Genomic DNA, 17,978 nt, shown 5'->3' with positions numbered 1-17,978 from the left:
CACTTTTTGTGCAGGTGAACAAGGCCCTCAAGGCTTCAGAGGTGAACCTGGCACTGTCGGACCTAAAGGTGTGTAGCCCGATGTAAACTTGGTGCATTTTTACAAAGCAATAGGCCTACATAAAATCGTAATGTTCATAGATTTAAAAAAAATTCAATTTACAGGTGATAGAGGACTTCCCGGTCCACCTGGAAGTAAAGGTTTGTAACCAATTATATGTCAGCCTAACATTACTAATGTATTAATGAAGTCAATGTGAATTCAAGTAAAATTATGTGTGTGTTGTATCAGGTGATCATGGTGATAAAGGAGACAATGGATTGCCAGGTATGTATGTTTAGACTGAGCCGTATCAAAGAACTTGGTTCATTTGTGCCATGTTCAAAAACATTTGATTCAGTGTTAAATCACTGTACCCTTCATCAGGTATTCCTGGTGCTGCAGGACGACAGGGACCAGCTGGTGAGAAAGGAGATAAAGGAGCAGCAGGTAATTCTTCTTTTGACATTTTATTATTAGACACCTAAAGAACAGCCATAGGAAGTGATAGGATTGTCAGAGTCAAAAGTTTTTCATGGATTGCCTGTATATATATAAGCACTACCATGCATACAGTCCGACATGCAACATCTGACAGAGCTGGATTTCTAATCATCAAATCTCTAAAAAAATTATTGTATTTTCATTATGTGGGTGCAAGTGAGAGTGCAAGCTTTAGAAATTACACTACCGTTCAAAAGTTTGGGGTTTGTGCTACTTTATTTTACATTAGATACCAAAATCGTACCAACCCCAAACAGTGTAAATAAAGTTTGTCTCAAATAGTTAGAAAAGGAAATCCATGAAAAATGTCCAGAAATTGTTTGTGATAATTATGTGTTATCTAAAGCGATTTCCCCCAAAATAATATCACCACATAATATCACTATATTGTATATTTACACCCTGTTGCTCAGTTGCATAGCACAGATTAAAGCTCCATTATTACCTGGACCTATTTAATGCAAATCTTGTATTGATGTAAAATAAGTCCCCAGATAGTAATTCTGTCATTTCATATAGGGCCTCGAGGAGCTGAGGGTGAAAAGGGCCAAAGAGGTGAGTGGCATTTTCAGAATTTGATCATTTCAAACTAAAGAATTCTTTTCAATCTGCACATTTATTTTAATCTGTATTGTGTGTCATTTTATTCACATCTAGGTGAGTCAGGCTCAATCGGCTTGCCAGGAATCAGAGGACCACCTGGGCCACTTGCTGATTCTGGGCAACCAGGTATAAAAGCATCTAGAAAAACATGATCCTCATTCTCAGAAAATGATCTGAAGCTGCATGGTTATAGCACAGTTCCCATCATTCACCATGTGATAATGATAATATAAACTCAAATTAATCAAATTTGATAGTGCATTGAGTTTGATTCTCTATCTTTTTCTATTGTTCTCTTTGAATCAGGAACTCCAGGGATTCAAGGACCCCCAGGTAATCTGTCACTTAAACTTCATTATATTCTCTACCCAAGTTATGTGTTTTATTTTTGTGCAATTAAGATTGTTATAATATTTCTCAACTATGTATGAATGGTGATCATTGTTTGTTTTCTTTTGTCATAGGCCTACCTGGCAATCCTGGTCAGCCTGGAGCTAAAGGTACTTGTGTGAGAACATCAGTATTAGTGAAATAGACTATAGGATCAATGTTTAGCTGCTTTTTGAAGTTTTCTATTTTTAGCTGTATATTTTGTTTTATTATTGGATATTAGAATTATATAGGTAGAACTATGCATATCAATGTCCTGATAAATAATCTTAAAACGTTCACAGGTGAGACTGGTGCGGCTGGAAGAGTGATCAATGCAGGTAAGATTAAGTGAAGCATTACAACACATGTAACAGGTCACAGTGCACAGTGTGCAGTGTTGTGAACATGAATTGTGATTAAATCTGAAGTGAAAAACTGCTTGATTTTGCAGCAGGTTCAAGCTCAGTGGCAATCCCAGGACCGCCTGGAAGCCCCGGTCCTCCTGGCCCAACTGGCTCACCAGGACTCTCAGGTATGCTCATAATCATAAACTGTTAAAAACAACCAAACAAAACCCTGATTAAAAATTCAACCAAATCTAAATACCTTACTCCTGTTAACCAGAAAACTCACTGTCCCAGGAACGTTTGTTGATTAAACACATTTTAGATATTATTAAGAATGACAACTTGCCTGCCGTTTTACACAAATAAATTTGTGTATATTTAAAAAAAATACACAGAATGACATACTTGAACTATTTACACAGTTTAGATACAACTATATATTTATTATGTTACTTTATGATACGTCTGTTTTGTAATGCTAGGTCCCATTGGCCCTGCTGGATATCCTGGTCAGCCTGGTAAAATTGCATTTTGTATCTGGTTTTGCTATTTAATATTGCATATAGTAAAATATAAATTATTATCAAATGCCTTTTCATGCATCCACCTCGATTTTTGTGCAGGTCTTAAAGGTGATAAGGGAGATCAAGGAGAACCGGGTATTGTTCTGAACACTGGTGAGACTTTGGTTTCAACGCGTGCAGAAAGTAAGTCTTTATTTTAACAATCTAATTTAAACATTAGCTTATTGAAATGCATTAACATAATGCTTGTATGTCTGTCATTTTTAGGACAGTATGGGGCTGCAAATGTTGCTGTTACTGGACCACCAGGTCCTCCTGGTCCCCCAGGGTCTCCTGGACGTCCAGGTAAAGTAACATTATCCATTAAATGTTTTTTTTTTGTTTTTTTTTGCCACATTAAGTCTTTGTGAAGTTCATGAAGTGAAGTTCAAGTTCATGAAATGTTAAAATTATGGATATGACAAAATACACCAGTGTCTAAAAAACAATTTTAGATGTTCATTTTTAATCCCCAATAGGAGATTCCAGAGCAGGTCCACCGGGACCACCAGGTTTACCAGGCTCAGCAGGTAAGAGGACGTGAAGCAGTTCTTTACACAAAATATGACATCTTTCATTTTTTGGCAAATTGTCAACTCACTCTCCTACTAACTCAAACTCTATAATGGCATACTTTTCTCAACTCTTCTTACTGTGTAATAGGATATGGCAGACCTGGTCCTAAAGGAGACAAGGGAGATCCAGGAAACTTTGTACCTAATTCAGGTTGGATTACAGCATATGCCTGGTATTATACATTATTGTAATGGTGTTGTGGTTTTCGAAGTCTCACAGCTTTACAAATGCTGCCTACACAGGAACATTTTTTGCAGGACCACCTGGGCCGCCAGGACCCATAGGGCCTAAAGGAGCGACAGGTGAGTCTTACCTACAACTGGAGTTTTGTTGATTCTTAGTACTTTTCTTCTAACCTATCGTCAGAGAAAACACCATGAATGTGAAATGTGATGTCAGAGAGTAGTTTAACTATTATCAGATATCTAATGATATACATGTAAACTTCAGGTGCCCAAGGTCCAAGAGGATATCAAGGTAAGGGTTTCTTCTTTAACTAATTCTGAATATGAGTCACAAGAATTAATGTGAACCGTAAAACATAAAATACTCAGATGGATCACCACATGCCTTATTAATAGTCCTTTGTTTGTCATATGTGATATTATTTTTTAGGGGAATCAGGTCAGCCTGGGCTTCCAGGGAGTCCTGGTAGAGTTAGTAAGTTATTTTTTTTCTGTTTACAGATTCATTAACATTAACACCCAAAGCAACATATTTAGTCAATAATGAGTCTGTTTTAATTATATTTTGTGTGCCTGTGTTAAGTTGGTTTATGGCACTTAGCCTCTACAATACTTAATTTGCTTTTAATTAAAATATTGTAAATCGATTATAAAACATCTGACACAAAGAGGAACAGTGTTTAAGTGTTCATAAAAGCTATAATAAATAATGAATTTATCTTTATTTTACTCTTTAGTCTCTGAGTACGGTGTCGCTCAAGGGCCACCTGGTCCTCCAGGGCCTCCTGGACGAGAGGGCCGCAAAGGTAAATAACTTGAATAATGATGAAACATTGTATTCAGGTATATTAATATCTACAGGACAATCATTTTTTTAATAATTTCTCAGGGGATCCTGGAGTACCAGGTTTATCAGCATCACAAGGAGAGTCTAGAGGTAAATCTTAATATGATGTACTGGATATGTATTAGTGGAATAGTTCACCCCAAAATTTAAATGTTATCATCAATTACTCACCCTCATGTCATTCCAAACCCATAAGCGTTTATTCTTCTTCAAAACACAAACTCGGATATTTGACTTGTCTAACCAGTCTTTACCTCTTTAGTGAAAAAATGTAACTGAGCATTTTGTTTGCTGTCACCGAAAATAAAACCATATTCATTAATATAAACTTTAAAAAGTTAGATGCCTCAGTGTGAGATACCTCATTTTGGAAAAAAATTAATGGACCCACTAGAGCTTTTTTGGGAATAACACTGACCTCTAGTTGGACCATTATTAGATTAGTAGATGAGTTTCCTAAAGCAAAACAATGGCGTAACTCTCTGTATCACTTCTCATTGTCATTAGTCGCGGTATCAGGAGCAGTTGCAGTCGGGCCCCAGGGGCGTCCTGGTCCTCCAGGACCTCCTGGTCCACCCGGTGCTACAGGTCATTCCAGTGGATCCCATTCTGCCTCAGACTATCGGCGTTACATCATGGAGTATATGCAAAGTGAGTACATGTTTATTTGGATGATCACATTCCTTCTCCTGAAGGTCATTTCCTCATGAATTTGTCATGTTCTTTCCACAGGTGACAGCATGAGGCAGCATTTGTCTAGTATTCAGGGACCACCAGGTCCACCAGGTCCACCTGGAGCTTCAATGTCTGTAGAGGACATTGCATCTCGGGCCATCGCTTATATTCAGCGTAAGTTAAGATGTAATCTCTGCCGTTTAAAATGAAAATCTGTGTCTCCTGCTGCATTTGTAGTAAAATATATTCTTTTGTTTTAGGCTCTGGAATCAGTGGTAGCAGTATTAGCCAAGGTGCTCAAGGTCCTCCAGGACTTCCTGGCCCTCCTGGCCCACCTGGAAGTATAAATGCTGACTACATAATTTCCCTTTTACAGAGTGAGTAAACCATATCAGATCTGATCTGATGTATAAACAGCCTTTTGAGTCTTGAATCTGAGAACTGACCCAGTGACTTTCTTGTGCTCAGGAGAAGATGTGAGGCATTATGTGGTTGGCCCTCCAGGACCATCAGGTTCACCAGGGATTAGTGCTAGTACCTTTAATGCACAAGAAGTGGCAAAACATGCTTTTTTTTTTTTTTTTTTTTTTTTTTTTTTTTTTTTTTTTTTTTTTTATTTAACAATCAGGCATACATACAAACAAACCAACATAGTGCAGTAGTGAGCAATCTTGTAAATCCATACTTCCAGCAGTGACAAGAGTGATTTAAGTGTTTAAGTGTGTATGTGTGCGGGTGTGAGTGTGGTTATGTGTATGTGTGTGTATGCGTAAACAAAGTAACCGTTTATTATGTATTACCATTGTTATTACCATCACCATCCCACTTCCCACTACCACCATATTGCCAATATTGTGTTGGTAGATTTTTTACTTCCATCCTTCCTCCTATGTAATAATTGCCATTGTCAATCCTGCATAAAATACGACATAATAAGATAATATAATATAAGATAATATAATATAACCTTCCCCCTCATCTCATCAGTCCATATCTTTTCCTATTTTTTTTTTAATTTTTAATTTTTTTTTTTTTGTGTTATGTGTGTTATGTGCAATGTCTAAGGTGCATTAAAATAGGGAGTACAGTGCGAGAGTGTCTCAAATTGGGACAGAGATGCTGTCCCGTTGAAACCACTTCTCGCCTGTCTAGCCTGCCTTGGTGTTTGTGAGGTTTTTCCATATATCCTTAATCCTTCTTTTTTTTTTTTTTTTTTTTTTTTTTTTTTCATTCTATGTTGTGGTGCATTAAAAACCCATGAAGAGATAAGGGGGAAGTTATTGCACTAGTGATGACAATGATATCTAATTCTAAAACAGCATTGACAATGGCAATATTGATGATGATAATAATAATAATAATATTAATAATAATAATAAATGACAATGATGATGGCAGTGGTGATCATAACGGTAAGAGCAAAAGACAGCAACAACAGTAGTTACAACAATGGAGAAAAAAAAAAAAAAAAAAAAAAAAAATGAAATTAGTAATCATAACAGTAACAGTAAAGATAGCAATAACAATGATGACAGAAACAAGTTTAAACAACTAATATGAATATTCGTGGGTTGAGTAAGAAGGTGAGAGAAGTCAGAGTTGAAAACAGAGAAAGGATTCATAGCTGTAAGAGGTCAGAAAGTGTTGGACGGCAGGGATCAGTTTCAGATGTGTTATTATGAAGGGGAGATGCGAGTTCCATTGCCATGAAGTCTGTTATAAGATTTTTCCAGATGTTAATGTGTAATTTATTTCTGGTTTTCCAGTTCATGAGGATAGTTTTCTTGGCGATGGCTAGAGCTGTGAGGAGTATTTTAGAGTTTATGGTTTTATCAGTTATTATTGTGAGGTCCCCCAGCAAGCAAAGGGAAGGCGACATTGGGATGTGGCAGCCAACTATAGTTGATAGTGCCTGTGTGACCTCTTCCCAAAAGTGTTTGATTGGAGTGCAGTGCCAGGTTGCATGAATGTATGTATCTGTAGAATTTTGATTGCAATGTGTGCAAATTTCTGATGTGAATCCCATTTTAGCTAATCTATTGCCCGTGTAATGCGTTCTGTGAAGTATTTTGTATTGTATTAACTGAAGATTCGAATTTTTGGACATGTGATAGATGTTTTTACAGATTTGGGTCCAGAAGTTGGCATCAGGGGCTATTGATAGATCGTTTTCCCATTTTATTGTTGGTAAGTATATGGTCTGAAGTTGATTTGAGATCATTTTGTATATTTTAGAGAGAAGTTTCTTTGGAGAGGAAATGTTGACCAAGTCTGATATTGCCGGTGGAAGTTCTAAATTTGTGTCTCTGATGTTTATTTTTGTCAGAACAGAAGATTTGAGTTGTAGGTATTTTAAAAATTCGTTGTTCCCGATGCCATACTCCTGGGCCAGTTCCGGAAATGGTCTAAATGTGTTAGCTTTGAAAATATGCTTAATGTGGGTGATACCCTTTTCCGCCCATGTGTGAAAGTTCAATGTTTTTTTATTGCTTATAAAGTCACGGTTGTTCCACAGTGGGGTGAGGTTAGATGGAGCTAATGTAGAATTAGTGATTTGGTGAAATTTCCACCAGGCTGTCAGAGTGGTGGCTATAGTTACTGCCTTAAAACATGTGTGTTGTTTAATTGATTTGGTGAGGAATGGTATGTCAGCTATATTTAATTCTTTGCATAATGATTGTTCTATATCTAGCCATACAATATCAGATTGGGTGGGGCGAATCCATTTGTATATGTATTGCAGTTGGTTAGCCATTGAGTAATATTGGAAATTTGGTGCTTCTAGTCCTCCTTGAACCTTACTTTTTTGAAGTGTAGTGAGTTTTATCCTTGGCGTTTTATTTTTCCAGTAGAAGCGAGTTATAATGGAGTCTAGTGATTTAAACCAGGTGAGTGTGGGGTGGGTTGGAATCATTGAGAATAGGTAATTAATTTTCGGTAAAATCGTCATTTTTATTGCTGCTATCCTGCCGATTATGGAGATTGGGAGATTGAGCCATCTGAGCAAGTCGTCTTCTATTTTTTTTAGCAATGGTGTGAAGTTGAGTGTTACCAACTCTGACAGTCTGGAGGAAATCTTAATGCCTAAGTAAGTGATGTGATCTTGACAAATAGGTATTGGTGATTGCTGGGGAGCCACATCCCATTTGGTTTTATGTAAAGGGAGGGTGGAAGATTTATTCCAGTTTATTGCATAATCGGATATTTTTGAGAAGGACTGAATTGTTTTAATTATTTCTTGAGTAGATGTTAGGGGTTCTTGTATATATAGTAGGATATCATCTGCATAGAGTGAGATTTTATGTGTTTGTTGTGGTGTTTCAATACCTTTGATTGCTGGGTTTTGACGGATAGCTGCTGCTAAAGGTTCAATAAAAATGGTGAATAGGGATGGAGAGAGTGGACATCCCTGCCTCGTTCCCCTGTGCAGTGTGAAGCTTTGTGATGTTAGTCCGTTCGTTGTTACTGTGGCCGATGGTGATGTGTATAAAATCTTGATCCAGTTAATAAACGACTCTCCAAAGCCGAATTTTTGTAACGTGGTGAATAAAAATTTCCAGTTGACCCTATCGAAAGCTTTTTCGGCGTCTAATGTGGTAATGAGAGTATCTTTCTGTTGTACTGATGAGTAGTGCATTAAGTTGTATAATCTGCGGGTATTATTAGATGCATGTCTACCTTTTATGAAGCCGGTCTGATCAGGATGGATTATATACGGTATAATTTGTTCAATTCTATGGGCTAGTGCTTTGCTAATAATTTTTATGTCGACATTCATAAGTGAGATAGGACGATAGTTGGATGTGAAGGTGTGGTCTTTGTTAGGTTTAGGGATGAGTGATATAAGTGCTGTATTCATGTGGGAAGGGAATTTTGCGTTATGTTTTATGTCTGTTATTGTTCTGCTAAATAGTGGGTATAAAGTTGACCAAAAATGTTCATAGAACTCAGCAGGGAAGCCATCCGGACCTGGTGCTTTATTATTTTGCATGCTTTTCAATGCGGAATGAAGTTCTTTTTCAGTGATTGGTGATTCTAGTGTGTTTATTTGTTCCATGTTGAGTTTTGGTAGAATGGTGTTATCGAGGAATTGGGTTATGTCTTCTTGGTTTGGATCAAGATCAGATGAGTATAATTTTGTATAGTAATCTTGAAATATCTTGTTTATTTCAACTGGTGAGTTGGTTAGCTTCCCTGCCGAGTTTCTGATGGAGGTTATGGCTGTTCTTTCTTTATTTCTTTTAATTTGACTGGCTAAATATTTTCCGGATTTATTGCTATGGTGAAAAGTTTCTTGACGGAGCCTGTGAATCAGAAACTGGTTTCTTTTGTTTATTATTTCATTGAGCAATATTTTTTTTTCTCTAATTTCTTTATAGATGCTTTCTGATTGATTATTTGCATGTAAAATTTCTAATTCTTTTATTCTTTCTTCCAGTTGGGTTTCTCTTTCTCTGTCCTTTTTTTTTTTATGTACTGAATATGAAATAATTTTCCCCCGTAAAACTACTTTCCATGTTTCCCAGAGTAGCGATGCTGATGACTTTGGAGAGTCATTTATTTCAAGGAAGGATGTCCACTCTCTCTTGAAGTAGCTGTCAAATTCTGGATCTTTCAAGAGTGATGTATTAAAACGCCATCTGGTGGGGTGCTTTTGTATTGCAGATAGGTTCCATGTTAGAGTTACCGCAGAGTGGTCGCTAATAATGATCGGATGTATTTTGGTTTCTAAAATATTTGGTATGATTGAATTACTGGTTAGAAAGAAATCAATGCGGGAGTAGGTTTGGTGGACATTAGAATAAAAGGTGTATTCTCTGGCAAGTGGGTGTTGTAGCCTCCAACCATCGCAAAGACCAAAATCACTCATGAACTGTTTTATTGTTTTGGAAGATTGCCCAGATTTTCCTGTGTGTTTTGACCTGTCAAGTGATGGATTGATTACAGTGTTATAGTCTCCCCCTATAATTATTGGACCGTTAGAAATGTTTGAAAGAGAAGAGAAGAAATTTACAAAGAAGGAGGAATCATCAGAGTTTGGCCCATAAATGTTGCCAATTGTAATTGGATTATTATTGATTGAAATGTTAATAATGATAAAACGGCCTTCAGGATCTGAAATGGTTGTATGGTGGTTAAACTGTATTTTTTTGTTTATTAAGATGCATACTCCTCTTTGTTTTGAATTATAGTGGGAGGAAAAACAGTGGTTAAAATGTGTAGTTTTTAAGCTGTTCTGTGTATATTGAGAGAGGTGTGTTTCCTGTATTAGACATATATCCGCTTGTGTATTTTTTAGGTAATTTAAAACTTTATTTTTTTTTGTTTGTGAACCAACACCACGAATATTCCAAGTTATGAATTTCAATTGCATGAACCTATTATGTATATTTCATAGTTACCTTGTGTGAATATAAGTCTGTGTGTGTGGATGTGAATGTGGTTGAGTGTGTGTGTGTGTGTGTGTGTGTGTGTGTGTGTGTGTGTGTGTGTGTGTGTGTGTGTGTGTGTGTGTGTGTGTGTGTGTGTGTGTAAATCTATAACAACAAATGACAAATAAAACAGGGATACCTATAAACAACAAATACAGAACATATAAACAGTGAGCAAGGCTATTTAGGTGCATTTAGAATACAATGTGCGTGTGTGGTGCAATTGGGTTAATGAAAGAATATGAAGATTATGAATTGACTATAAATTGAGCATAAACGGATTGGAAATGTTACATTGCTATTTTCAATTATTAGTAAAGCCAGGGAGTAGTGTCTTTGTCTCTAAATAATTGTCCATCAATATATAATTTGTCCACTGTGATGATTGCTTTTTTACCTTGATTGATCATTGTCCTACGGATGGGGAAAAGTAGCTTACGTCTGCGGATGATTTCTTGTGGATATTGATCGTTGAGTCCGTAATGAGTCCCTTTGAGCTGTCGTCCTTGTCGCTGTACCAGTACTTTTTGTTTGAAGTGTTCAAATTTGGCGATGATGGGGCGGGAACGGGTGGAGTTGATGTGTTTCTGTCCTAAACGGTGAACGCGATGGAAAGTGATGTGCTCTACAGTCTCTGGTGAAAGTTTGAGCTGGTTGATCAGGAAGTCCTTAACAGATTTTTCGGGGTCCTCGGTGGATGATTCAGGGATGCCGGAGAAGATTAGATTGTCTCTCATACTGCGTGACTGTATATCCAGGATGGTTTCTTGCATGGCTTTGTTCTCAGCGGTGACGGAGGTAAGTTGACTGTTTACTGTTGAGAGTTTTGTAGTGAGTGTGTCCACGGAGCTTTTCAGTGATTTGTTTTCTTCAGTGAGCGAATCGACTTGTTGTTGACTGTATTCCAGGCTGTGGCGGAGGTTTTGAAATTCTTTGTGCAGTACTTCGATTAGTGAGAGTCTAGATTCCAGGTTAGCTAAGCGCTCGTTGATTGATAAGAGTACGTCGGAACAGCAGTTTGTTTTGATCGGCGTGGAAGCTGGTGATGTTGGTGACGGCGGTGAATCGGTTGATAAGGGTGAATCCGAGGTGCGTGGTTTTTTGGCTTTGCTTGATCGGCCCATTGCAACGTTACAGAGTCTGTTGAAGTGATGGTCAATGTAATCCTCCAGTTGGTCCAGTTCCGAGTTGAAATCCAGGTTTTAAGTTAGGGTTAACGCGGGTGATGTTGTAGCGGAAAAGAAAGAGAAGAAAAAAAAAAAAAAAAAAAAATACAAAGTTTGTTTGTCTTATCTAGCAGCGGCGCGCTGCCATGTTGAATTTCGCACCCAACGCGCACACACACACACTACGTCAGTACGTCATCACGTCATCAGTACGTCTGATAATGGGTGGCAAAACATGCTATCAGAATAATGAATGGTGTGTCTTCAACCCGAATTCTATGTTAAAGCTGCAATAGATTGAATTTTGAACATAGTGTCGGCCCAGATCCGGCCCACATCTGGTACACGTGGAATCAATATGTACCAGACGTGGACCAGATCTGGGCCAACACTATTTTGTTGTCTGGGGTAAGTCCAATGTCATTTGTGAATTTGTTTTTAGAGCAGGGGATGACAAGCAGACCTGGACCTCCAGGCCCTCCTGGCCCACCTGGCCAAGCAGGTGCTACCTACAGCGACATAACAGCTCTTATTCAGAGTATGTGATTCTTTTTAAAATGCCCTTTTTAATTTTTCAAAATAATTTATCATTATGTGTTTTATAACAGTGCATGCACATGCGAAGGTTTTCCTCTAATTATATTCCCCTTGAATGTGTTTGAAGGGTCAGGGCATGGGGGAGGCGTTGGACGTCCAGGGCCCCCTGGTCCTCAAGGAATACAGGGACCCCCTGGTCCGCCTGGTGCCACAGGAGGCAGCTCCTCTGGAATCTCGGGTTACAAACTGGAGGACATCCAGCTCTACCTGCAGAGTGAGTTGCCCAATGAGTTTTATTCTACTGTCTGAGGCCCTTTTTACTCCTGGCATTAAGACGTTTTCAGTTCTCAACCCACAAGTGGTCAACCAAGATGCATTATCGTTTACATGCATTACTGCTTAACATGCATTTTAAATAAGTCTCCTGTGACCACTTTGTGTGGACCCTCTAACATTATTCCGTCACAATGTGCATCACTTTTGCGGGAGCACCGAGTGCAGAGCACAAATACTTTTGAATTGATCAAACCATTACGCTGGTTATGAGGGAGCGGGAAAGGAATCAAATGGAATGGATACGAATGGTAACGTTGACACATAATCCATGTGTTATGACTCTCACATGTTAGGTCAGTGGAGAGCAGGCAGTCTTTTTGGCTGTTTGGAGAACACATTGAGCATCTACACTATGAAAACAGTCCAGTCGCATACGTTTTCGACTACCTTGAGAAGCGGACAAGCTCAAAATGTTTTTGACCAGGTTTACACTTGTGTTTAATGCTGTCCAATTATAAATAGATAAAACAAACGCATCTTAATACCACGTGTAAATAGGGCCTTATATACCTGTAATGTTACAAAAAATCATTATGTGATTCTGTGGTGTTTAGAGTCTGGTTTTAGGGGACCTCCTGGTCCACCAGGACCCCAGGGACCTCCAGGTGACACTAGGGGCCTTGTATCATATACAGGATCTTCTGCGCGAGAACAGATCCGTGCTGAGCTGCAGGATTACTTGAACAGTGAGTATCACTCACCACATGCTCTAATCCAGAAACTGACACCTCAGTGTAACTTTACATTGGACACATTCACTTGGTGGATGTATGACTGATTTAACAAGTGATCTCACTCCATTCTAGACTCTGAAAGTTGAATGCATGATTTGTTGAACTCCCAGATTTGTCTCACCAGTTTCTGCAAACACTTTTACCACATCAATAAATAGTTTAATTTTTTTCAGGTGACACTATGAGGCGCTATGTCTACAGTCCCCCTGGGCCTCCCGGACCCCCTGGCCAAAAGGGTGAACGTGGTGACTCCGGACACGGTTATCAGAATGCCAGAAGCCAACACCGCTTTGGCACTGAGATCAGTGAATCAGTGGACTACTCCAATGTTGCAATAAAAGTAACTGATTACATTAAAAGTGAGTACAGTATCATTCAAGTCCTATGCATCACAGTTATATTCATAATGAAGCTGTAAAATTAACTTAAATTTGTGTTTCTGAAAGAAATATCCACCCAAACAATACAGCAAAAGAATAGAGTAATATTTTTAGGTAAGCGTTGGTCACAAGTGCTGATATTTAGACCAAAACAAGTGACTGTCTTTCAAGTAAGCCATTGAATCATTCATTTAGGTGATTTGTTCTATTCTCTTAGTACCTCTTCTGAATAATTATTTCACAACTATTTAAAAAGTATGTTCTTTTTAGCATGAATGTAATTCAAATCTACTATATTTGTCATGTTGTCATTGTCATGTGACCTACCAGTGTCAGTTGTGTCACTTCACTGCCATTTACAAATCCCCTCCTGTGGCCTTATGGGATAGTGAATTGTCCATTGGATGCGCACTTCAGAATATCGGCCGATGCAAGGCTGTAACCGTGGGCCTCATTTATAAAAGTACTATGCACAGATTTGATCTTAGAGTGTGCGTACGCTAAATTCCACAGCAACATTCATATTTATAAAAACGGTCTTTGACGTGGAAAAATGCTCAACGCCACGTCAGGGTCTACACACTTTTCCTTGTGGCAGAGAGTTGGAGTAGCCTACTGCAGGTATTTGGAAATCTAAGCAATTCTTGCCGCTCGCTGTTCTTAACGAAAGGATTTAGAGGCTAACTGGTTCACTTTTATATGTTAATGAGGTTAATTAGGGGGAGTTTACAAGGCGGAGATTGAAACCATTCAGCTGCGCACAATTTCAAGATTATTTGCAATTTATAAATTTCACATTTGGAAGAGAGACGTACAAACTTCTTTTTTGTGTGTACGTTCTTGTGTTGTTCTCCGAATCACACATAAGCACATTTGAGAAATGATCATAAGATCAAATGTAGGACGGTTTCTACGCAACATTTTTATAAATGAAGCCCCATGTCTTGAACATTTGGGAGGACCAAACCAGTGTTTAGGAGGAGGGTAATGATAATGGGTGTAATGGTCTTTTATTTAAGGAAATTAAACAAGTAAAGAATTTAAAGGCAAAAATAGAAAAATACATTTATTATAAAGTAATCCATTTTAACTATGCAAATATTTTTATTTTTAAAATATGCACACATTTGACTCGTAATTGTTTGCAGCTCTGTAAATGTTTTTGTTGCCCCGTCACATTCAATTATGAATTACAAGAAGCGTTGTGCTGGAGTTCATGCTCTTCTTCTGTGAACATTAAAGCATGCCTTCTTTGACCTACTGAGGCAAACCATCTTAAAAATTTACCTTTCAAAACTTTTTTTTTCATCCTAACGACAGAGTGTTTAGTGTAATGTAGTGCAGGAAAGCAGCACCAGAAATGTCAAATATTTGGGGGTCCCCCTCAATGTCTATGAGATAATGTGCAAAACCATGTCACTCTTTTCTATTAGATCAAGGTCTACTACAGGACCTGACAGAGGGATACTGGAGAACACAAGCAGAAAGGATCCAAGGATCAACTGGGCCTCCTGGTCCTCCTGGGCCACCCGGGTACAGCCGTGTGATTGGTGCCTATGGGAACGTGACTGCTGACCTCATGGACTTCTTTAGAAGTCTGTGTCTACTTTTACTTGCATACTTTGTATTGCTGATTATATATTTAATTACCACATTATTATTTATTTTTGCCTAAACATTATCTTTTTAGCATATGGGACCATCCCAGGGCCTCCTGGCAGGCCAGGACACAAAGGGGACAGAGGATACCAAGGACCTAAAGGAGACAAAGGTACCAGTCATCATTGATTTAGCCATTCTGGACAAAATCAAACAGGAAATCAGCTAAAGCACTGCCTGATTAAACATGAAAGTGAAGAGCTGTGAATATTAAGATGTATGGTTTGTATGTGATCTACAGGGGAAACGGGGAGCTCAGGGATACCAGGCCTCCCGGGACAAAGAGGACTGGAGGGACCAAGGGGAGAAAAGGGTGAAAAAGGTTAGAATAGTATACTCATCATATATCCTAGCATGATGTTACAATGAATGTATTCATTCAAAGTTCATTCAATATATTCAAAGTTATTATGTCACCTCAGCCAGCATCTAAAAATCATCAATAATGACGTATTTGAAGGCAGCACTGAATCCAGCAGTCACTCTGACATGCATCTCTCTCCATATTTAACTTTAGGTGATATCCAGAATGGTAGATGGGTACGGACCACTGGTGTGTAAAGGCTTTTGCAGCAGCTCACTTTCGTGGATGCACTGACAGCAAAAAGAAATCTCTAAGAAGATTTCATAAACTAGTTCATAAACTAGCCTCTCCTTATGAAGTAACAGTTTAGAGGCTTGTTTGGTTCCTATTTTATCATACTATACAGTTTTATATTCAAACCAATGCATGCAAAATTATAATTCATACATTCAAAACAATTTTCAGCTTTACTAGCATGGGTTTAAGACATCAGTCTTAATCTTCATTATTATGCATTTAGCACTTGAAATGTACTTTTTATCCAATAGTGGACTTTGTAATTGCCTTTATTTTATGAAAAAAAAAAAAAAAAAGTTTTGGGTATTATATAAATTTGTAAAAAAGTCTTGCAATGGAAACGCACAAAAATCGGTCCCAATTTATATTAAGTGGCTTTAAGTACTATGAACTTACATTGAAATTAATAATAGACTTGTGTACATACATGTTTTTACATTGGACTTTTATTTTAAAAATACCTGCATGTAATTACAGCTGTAATTAATGTATGCAATTACATTTGTAATTACACTGTTGACCCTTCCCTTACACCTTAACCCACCCTTACACCTACCAATACCACCACACCAGTATCACACCTCAATAGCAGCAAAAGTGTTTTACAATACATCAACACAATAAGTATATTGTACTTATATTTCGATGTATTTAACGCCACTTAATATAAAGTGGGACCCAAAAATCAAATCAGAATGTAATGGATGATACACCAAACAAAAAAGTATCTTAAGCACCTGAGATAGACCATGTGATGTAACATGACTCACTTTACAAGCCTACCCGATATGAACCCAAACTGTTTAGAAAATAAACACCAATAAATCAAAGAAAATACAATGAGTTTTATTTACAGTATATCAATGGACAAGCGTTTTGATACATAAATTGACCTAAAAAATGCATCAGATATTCCATCTAAGTGCTGCAAGAGGTTAAGGTCACTGTTCAGCTGTATGACACTGGGATATCGGTGGACAAATATCCTGTTTGTGCAAATGCCAACTTTTAAAACCTGTTCAAAGAGTTCATGTCTCTGGTAAAGTACAGCATTTGGGATTTCTCTCAGCATGCAAAAAGTATATGAGCACAGCATGTCATAATATGGCTAAGATACAGATGTATGATTTCTTACACAAAACATGTTATCAAAAATAAAGCTTGAATCAAATGAAAAGTCCTCAGCAACAGTGAGAAATGTTCATGACTTCTTACTGAAACGTTTGCAGACTGCAATGGGCTATTCAAAATTCTGCTCTACATTTGACTAATCAAAAGTATGTGTCCTTCAATAAAACGAAAACCTAAAATTAAAATAAACAATGTAACATGCAAGTTCATATTCCCCTTATATTTTGATGAAACAGGAAAAAGAACTAACAATAAAAACGTTCAACTTCAGTTAAATCCATAAATAACTTTTTACCACCATATATGAAACATTCAAGGCTGCTAAGACTGCCCTACTCTCCTTCAAATACGCGAAATTAATTTGCTCATAAAAAAATAAACTTGGCTACTCTGGACCACAAAGTGACATGCCAAATGAGAAAAGACATTGTATACAAACATGTGGGCACAGTTTCCTCCCTAATGCACTAAAGAGATCACTACTGCATATGTTCAATTTGTTTTAAAGTGTGCAATATCAACTTATGGGTTACATTCCTTGACTGCAAATATCTTTAACCATAAAGCATAAAGTACAAGTTAAAAAGAGAAGCATGTTTTAAAAGTAACTTTGCATGGAGATTAAAAACAGAATAGGCAAAACTCAGAGGATACAAAAATACAACATATAACAGCTGATACAAGACCATAACAGAACTGAAGCTTGTGTTCCAGTGACTCGAGTGTCCACGTGTTTAAATGTGATCTCTCACCACTTAAGTTGAATTTTCTGTCTGTGATATTATGTTTGTTATAGGCTTTTCATCATGTGACCCTTATTAAGGCTGTTTCATGATTGTATTCCAAAAAGACAAGATGATATTGCCTGAGTGTATTCATGGTTAATTTGCACTAATGTCTTAAGCACAAATAAACCTGACCAGAAGACAACATACAGAAAACTAAAATGTTAATCCATTGGATTCAATGTGGCAAAAAGCATGTCAAGTTAATGCATAAGGTTTGTCCTTCATTATTGTTAGCTTTCGAACTCAGAAATTTAATTTCAAACCCATGCATCTATTCTGATCTCATACCTTTGAAAGGAAATGGACTCTTGACTAGAACAGCACTTCCTTGCTTAAATAAAGCTCAGTGGTGAAGGCTAAGAGCCGGATGAGTGGACACTGGGAATAGGGTAGAATTTAGAGACTCTGCTCTGGGTGGTGGGATTGAGGCATTCAGACTCTCCACTCATTTTAAAGAAGACTTCCTGTTCTTGCAGTTTACGTGTGAACTCTTCCTCCAGAGC

At 37.7% G+C, this 17,978-nt stretch overlaps 2 protein-coding genes across 13 annotated transcripts in view; one reads left to right on the top strand and one right to left on the bottom strand.

Moving 5' to 3' along the window:
• col17a1b (collagen, type XVII, alpha 1b) overlaps window positions 1–16,740 on the top strand; it is a 27,053-nt gene extending 10,313 nt beyond the window's left edge. For 4 of the 7 annotated variants that reach the window (XM_077237045.1, XM_077237049.1, XM_077237048.1 and 1 more), the window contains exons 26-56: window positions 15–68; window positions 165–200; window positions 292–327; window positions 427–489; window positions 1,063–1,098; window positions 1,201–1,272; window positions 1,453–1,479; window positions 1,611–1,646; window positions 1,821–1,856; window positions 1,970–2,050; window positions 2,348–2,383; window positions 2,489–2,572; window positions 2,657–2,734; window positions 2,908–2,958; window positions 3,092–3,154; window positions 3,247–3,306; window positions 3,455–3,481; window positions 3,620–3,664; window positions 3,927–3,995; window positions 4,079–4,126; window positions 4,544–4,687; window positions 4,769–4,885; window positions 4,972–5,088; window positions 11,752–11,847; window positions 11,974–12,120; window positions 12,737–12,868; window positions 13,090–13,275; window positions 14,730–14,891; window positions 14,987–15,067; window positions 15,197–15,277; window positions 15,473–16,740. In XM_077237045.1, coding sequence (XP_077093160.1) covers window positions 15–68; window positions 165–200; window positions 292–327; window positions 427–489; window positions 1,063–1,098; window positions 1,201–1,272; window positions 1,453–1,479; window positions 1,611–1,646; window positions 1,821–1,856; window positions 1,970–2,050; window positions 2,348–2,383; window positions 2,489–2,572; window positions 2,657–2,734; window positions 2,908–2,958; window positions 3,092–3,154; window positions 3,247–3,306; window positions 3,455–3,481; window positions 3,620–3,664; window positions 3,927–3,995; window positions 4,079–4,126; window positions 4,544–4,687; window positions 4,769–4,885; window positions 4,972–5,088; window positions 11,752–11,847; window positions 11,974–12,120; window positions 12,737–12,868; window positions 13,090–13,275; window positions 14,730–14,891; window positions 14,987–15,067; window positions 15,197–15,277; window positions 15,473–15,516 — 2,345 coding nt within the window. In that variant the 3' untranslated portion in view covers window positions 15,517–16,740. Of the gene's footprint in view, window positions 1–14; window positions 69–164; window positions 201–291; window positions 328–426; window positions 490–1,062; window positions 1,099–1,200; window positions 1,273–1,452; window positions 1,480–1,610; window positions 1,647–1,820; window positions 1,857–1,969; window positions 2,051–2,347; window positions 2,384–2,488; window positions 2,573–2,656; window positions 2,735–2,907; window positions 2,959–3,091; window positions 3,155–3,246; window positions 3,307–3,454; window positions 3,482–3,619; window positions 3,665–3,926; window positions 3,996–4,078; window positions 4,127–4,543; window positions 4,688–4,768; window positions 4,886–4,971; window positions 5,089–5,179; window positions 5,225–11,751; window positions 11,848–11,973; window positions 12,121–12,736; window positions 12,869–13,089; window positions 13,276–14,729; window positions 14,892–14,986; window positions 15,068–15,196; window positions 15,278–15,472 lie in introns of all 7 variants that reach the window. The other 3 variants (XM_077237047.1, XM_077237043.1, XM_077237046.1) reach the window with 1 other exon arrangement.
• The window catches only part of slka (STE20-like kinase a), a 36,535-nt gene continuing 34,938 nt past the window's right edge, over window positions 16,382–17,978 (bottom strand). For all 6 annotated transcript variants that reach the window (XM_077237050.1, XM_077237051.1, XM_077237052.1 and 3 more), the window contains one exon: window positions 16,382–17,978. In XM_077237050.1, the coding sequence (XP_077093165.1) occupies window positions 17,832–17,978 (147 nt within the window). In that variant the 3' untranslated portion in view covers window positions 16,382–17,831.

The sequence above is a fragment of the Siphateles boraxobius genome, unplaced genomic scaffold (assembly GCF_051911475.1).
Source record: "Siphateles boraxobius isolate OS27281-9 unplaced genomic scaffold, OSU_SipBor_1 20, whole genome shotgun sequence".
Taxonomy (NCBI): domain Eukaryota; kingdom Metazoa; phylum Chordata; class Actinopteri; order Cypriniformes; family Leuciscidae; genus Siphateles; species Siphateles boraxobius.
The sequence above is the reverse complement of the archived record's forward strand: the minus strand, read 5'-3'. Positions and strand labels throughout refer to the sequence as shown.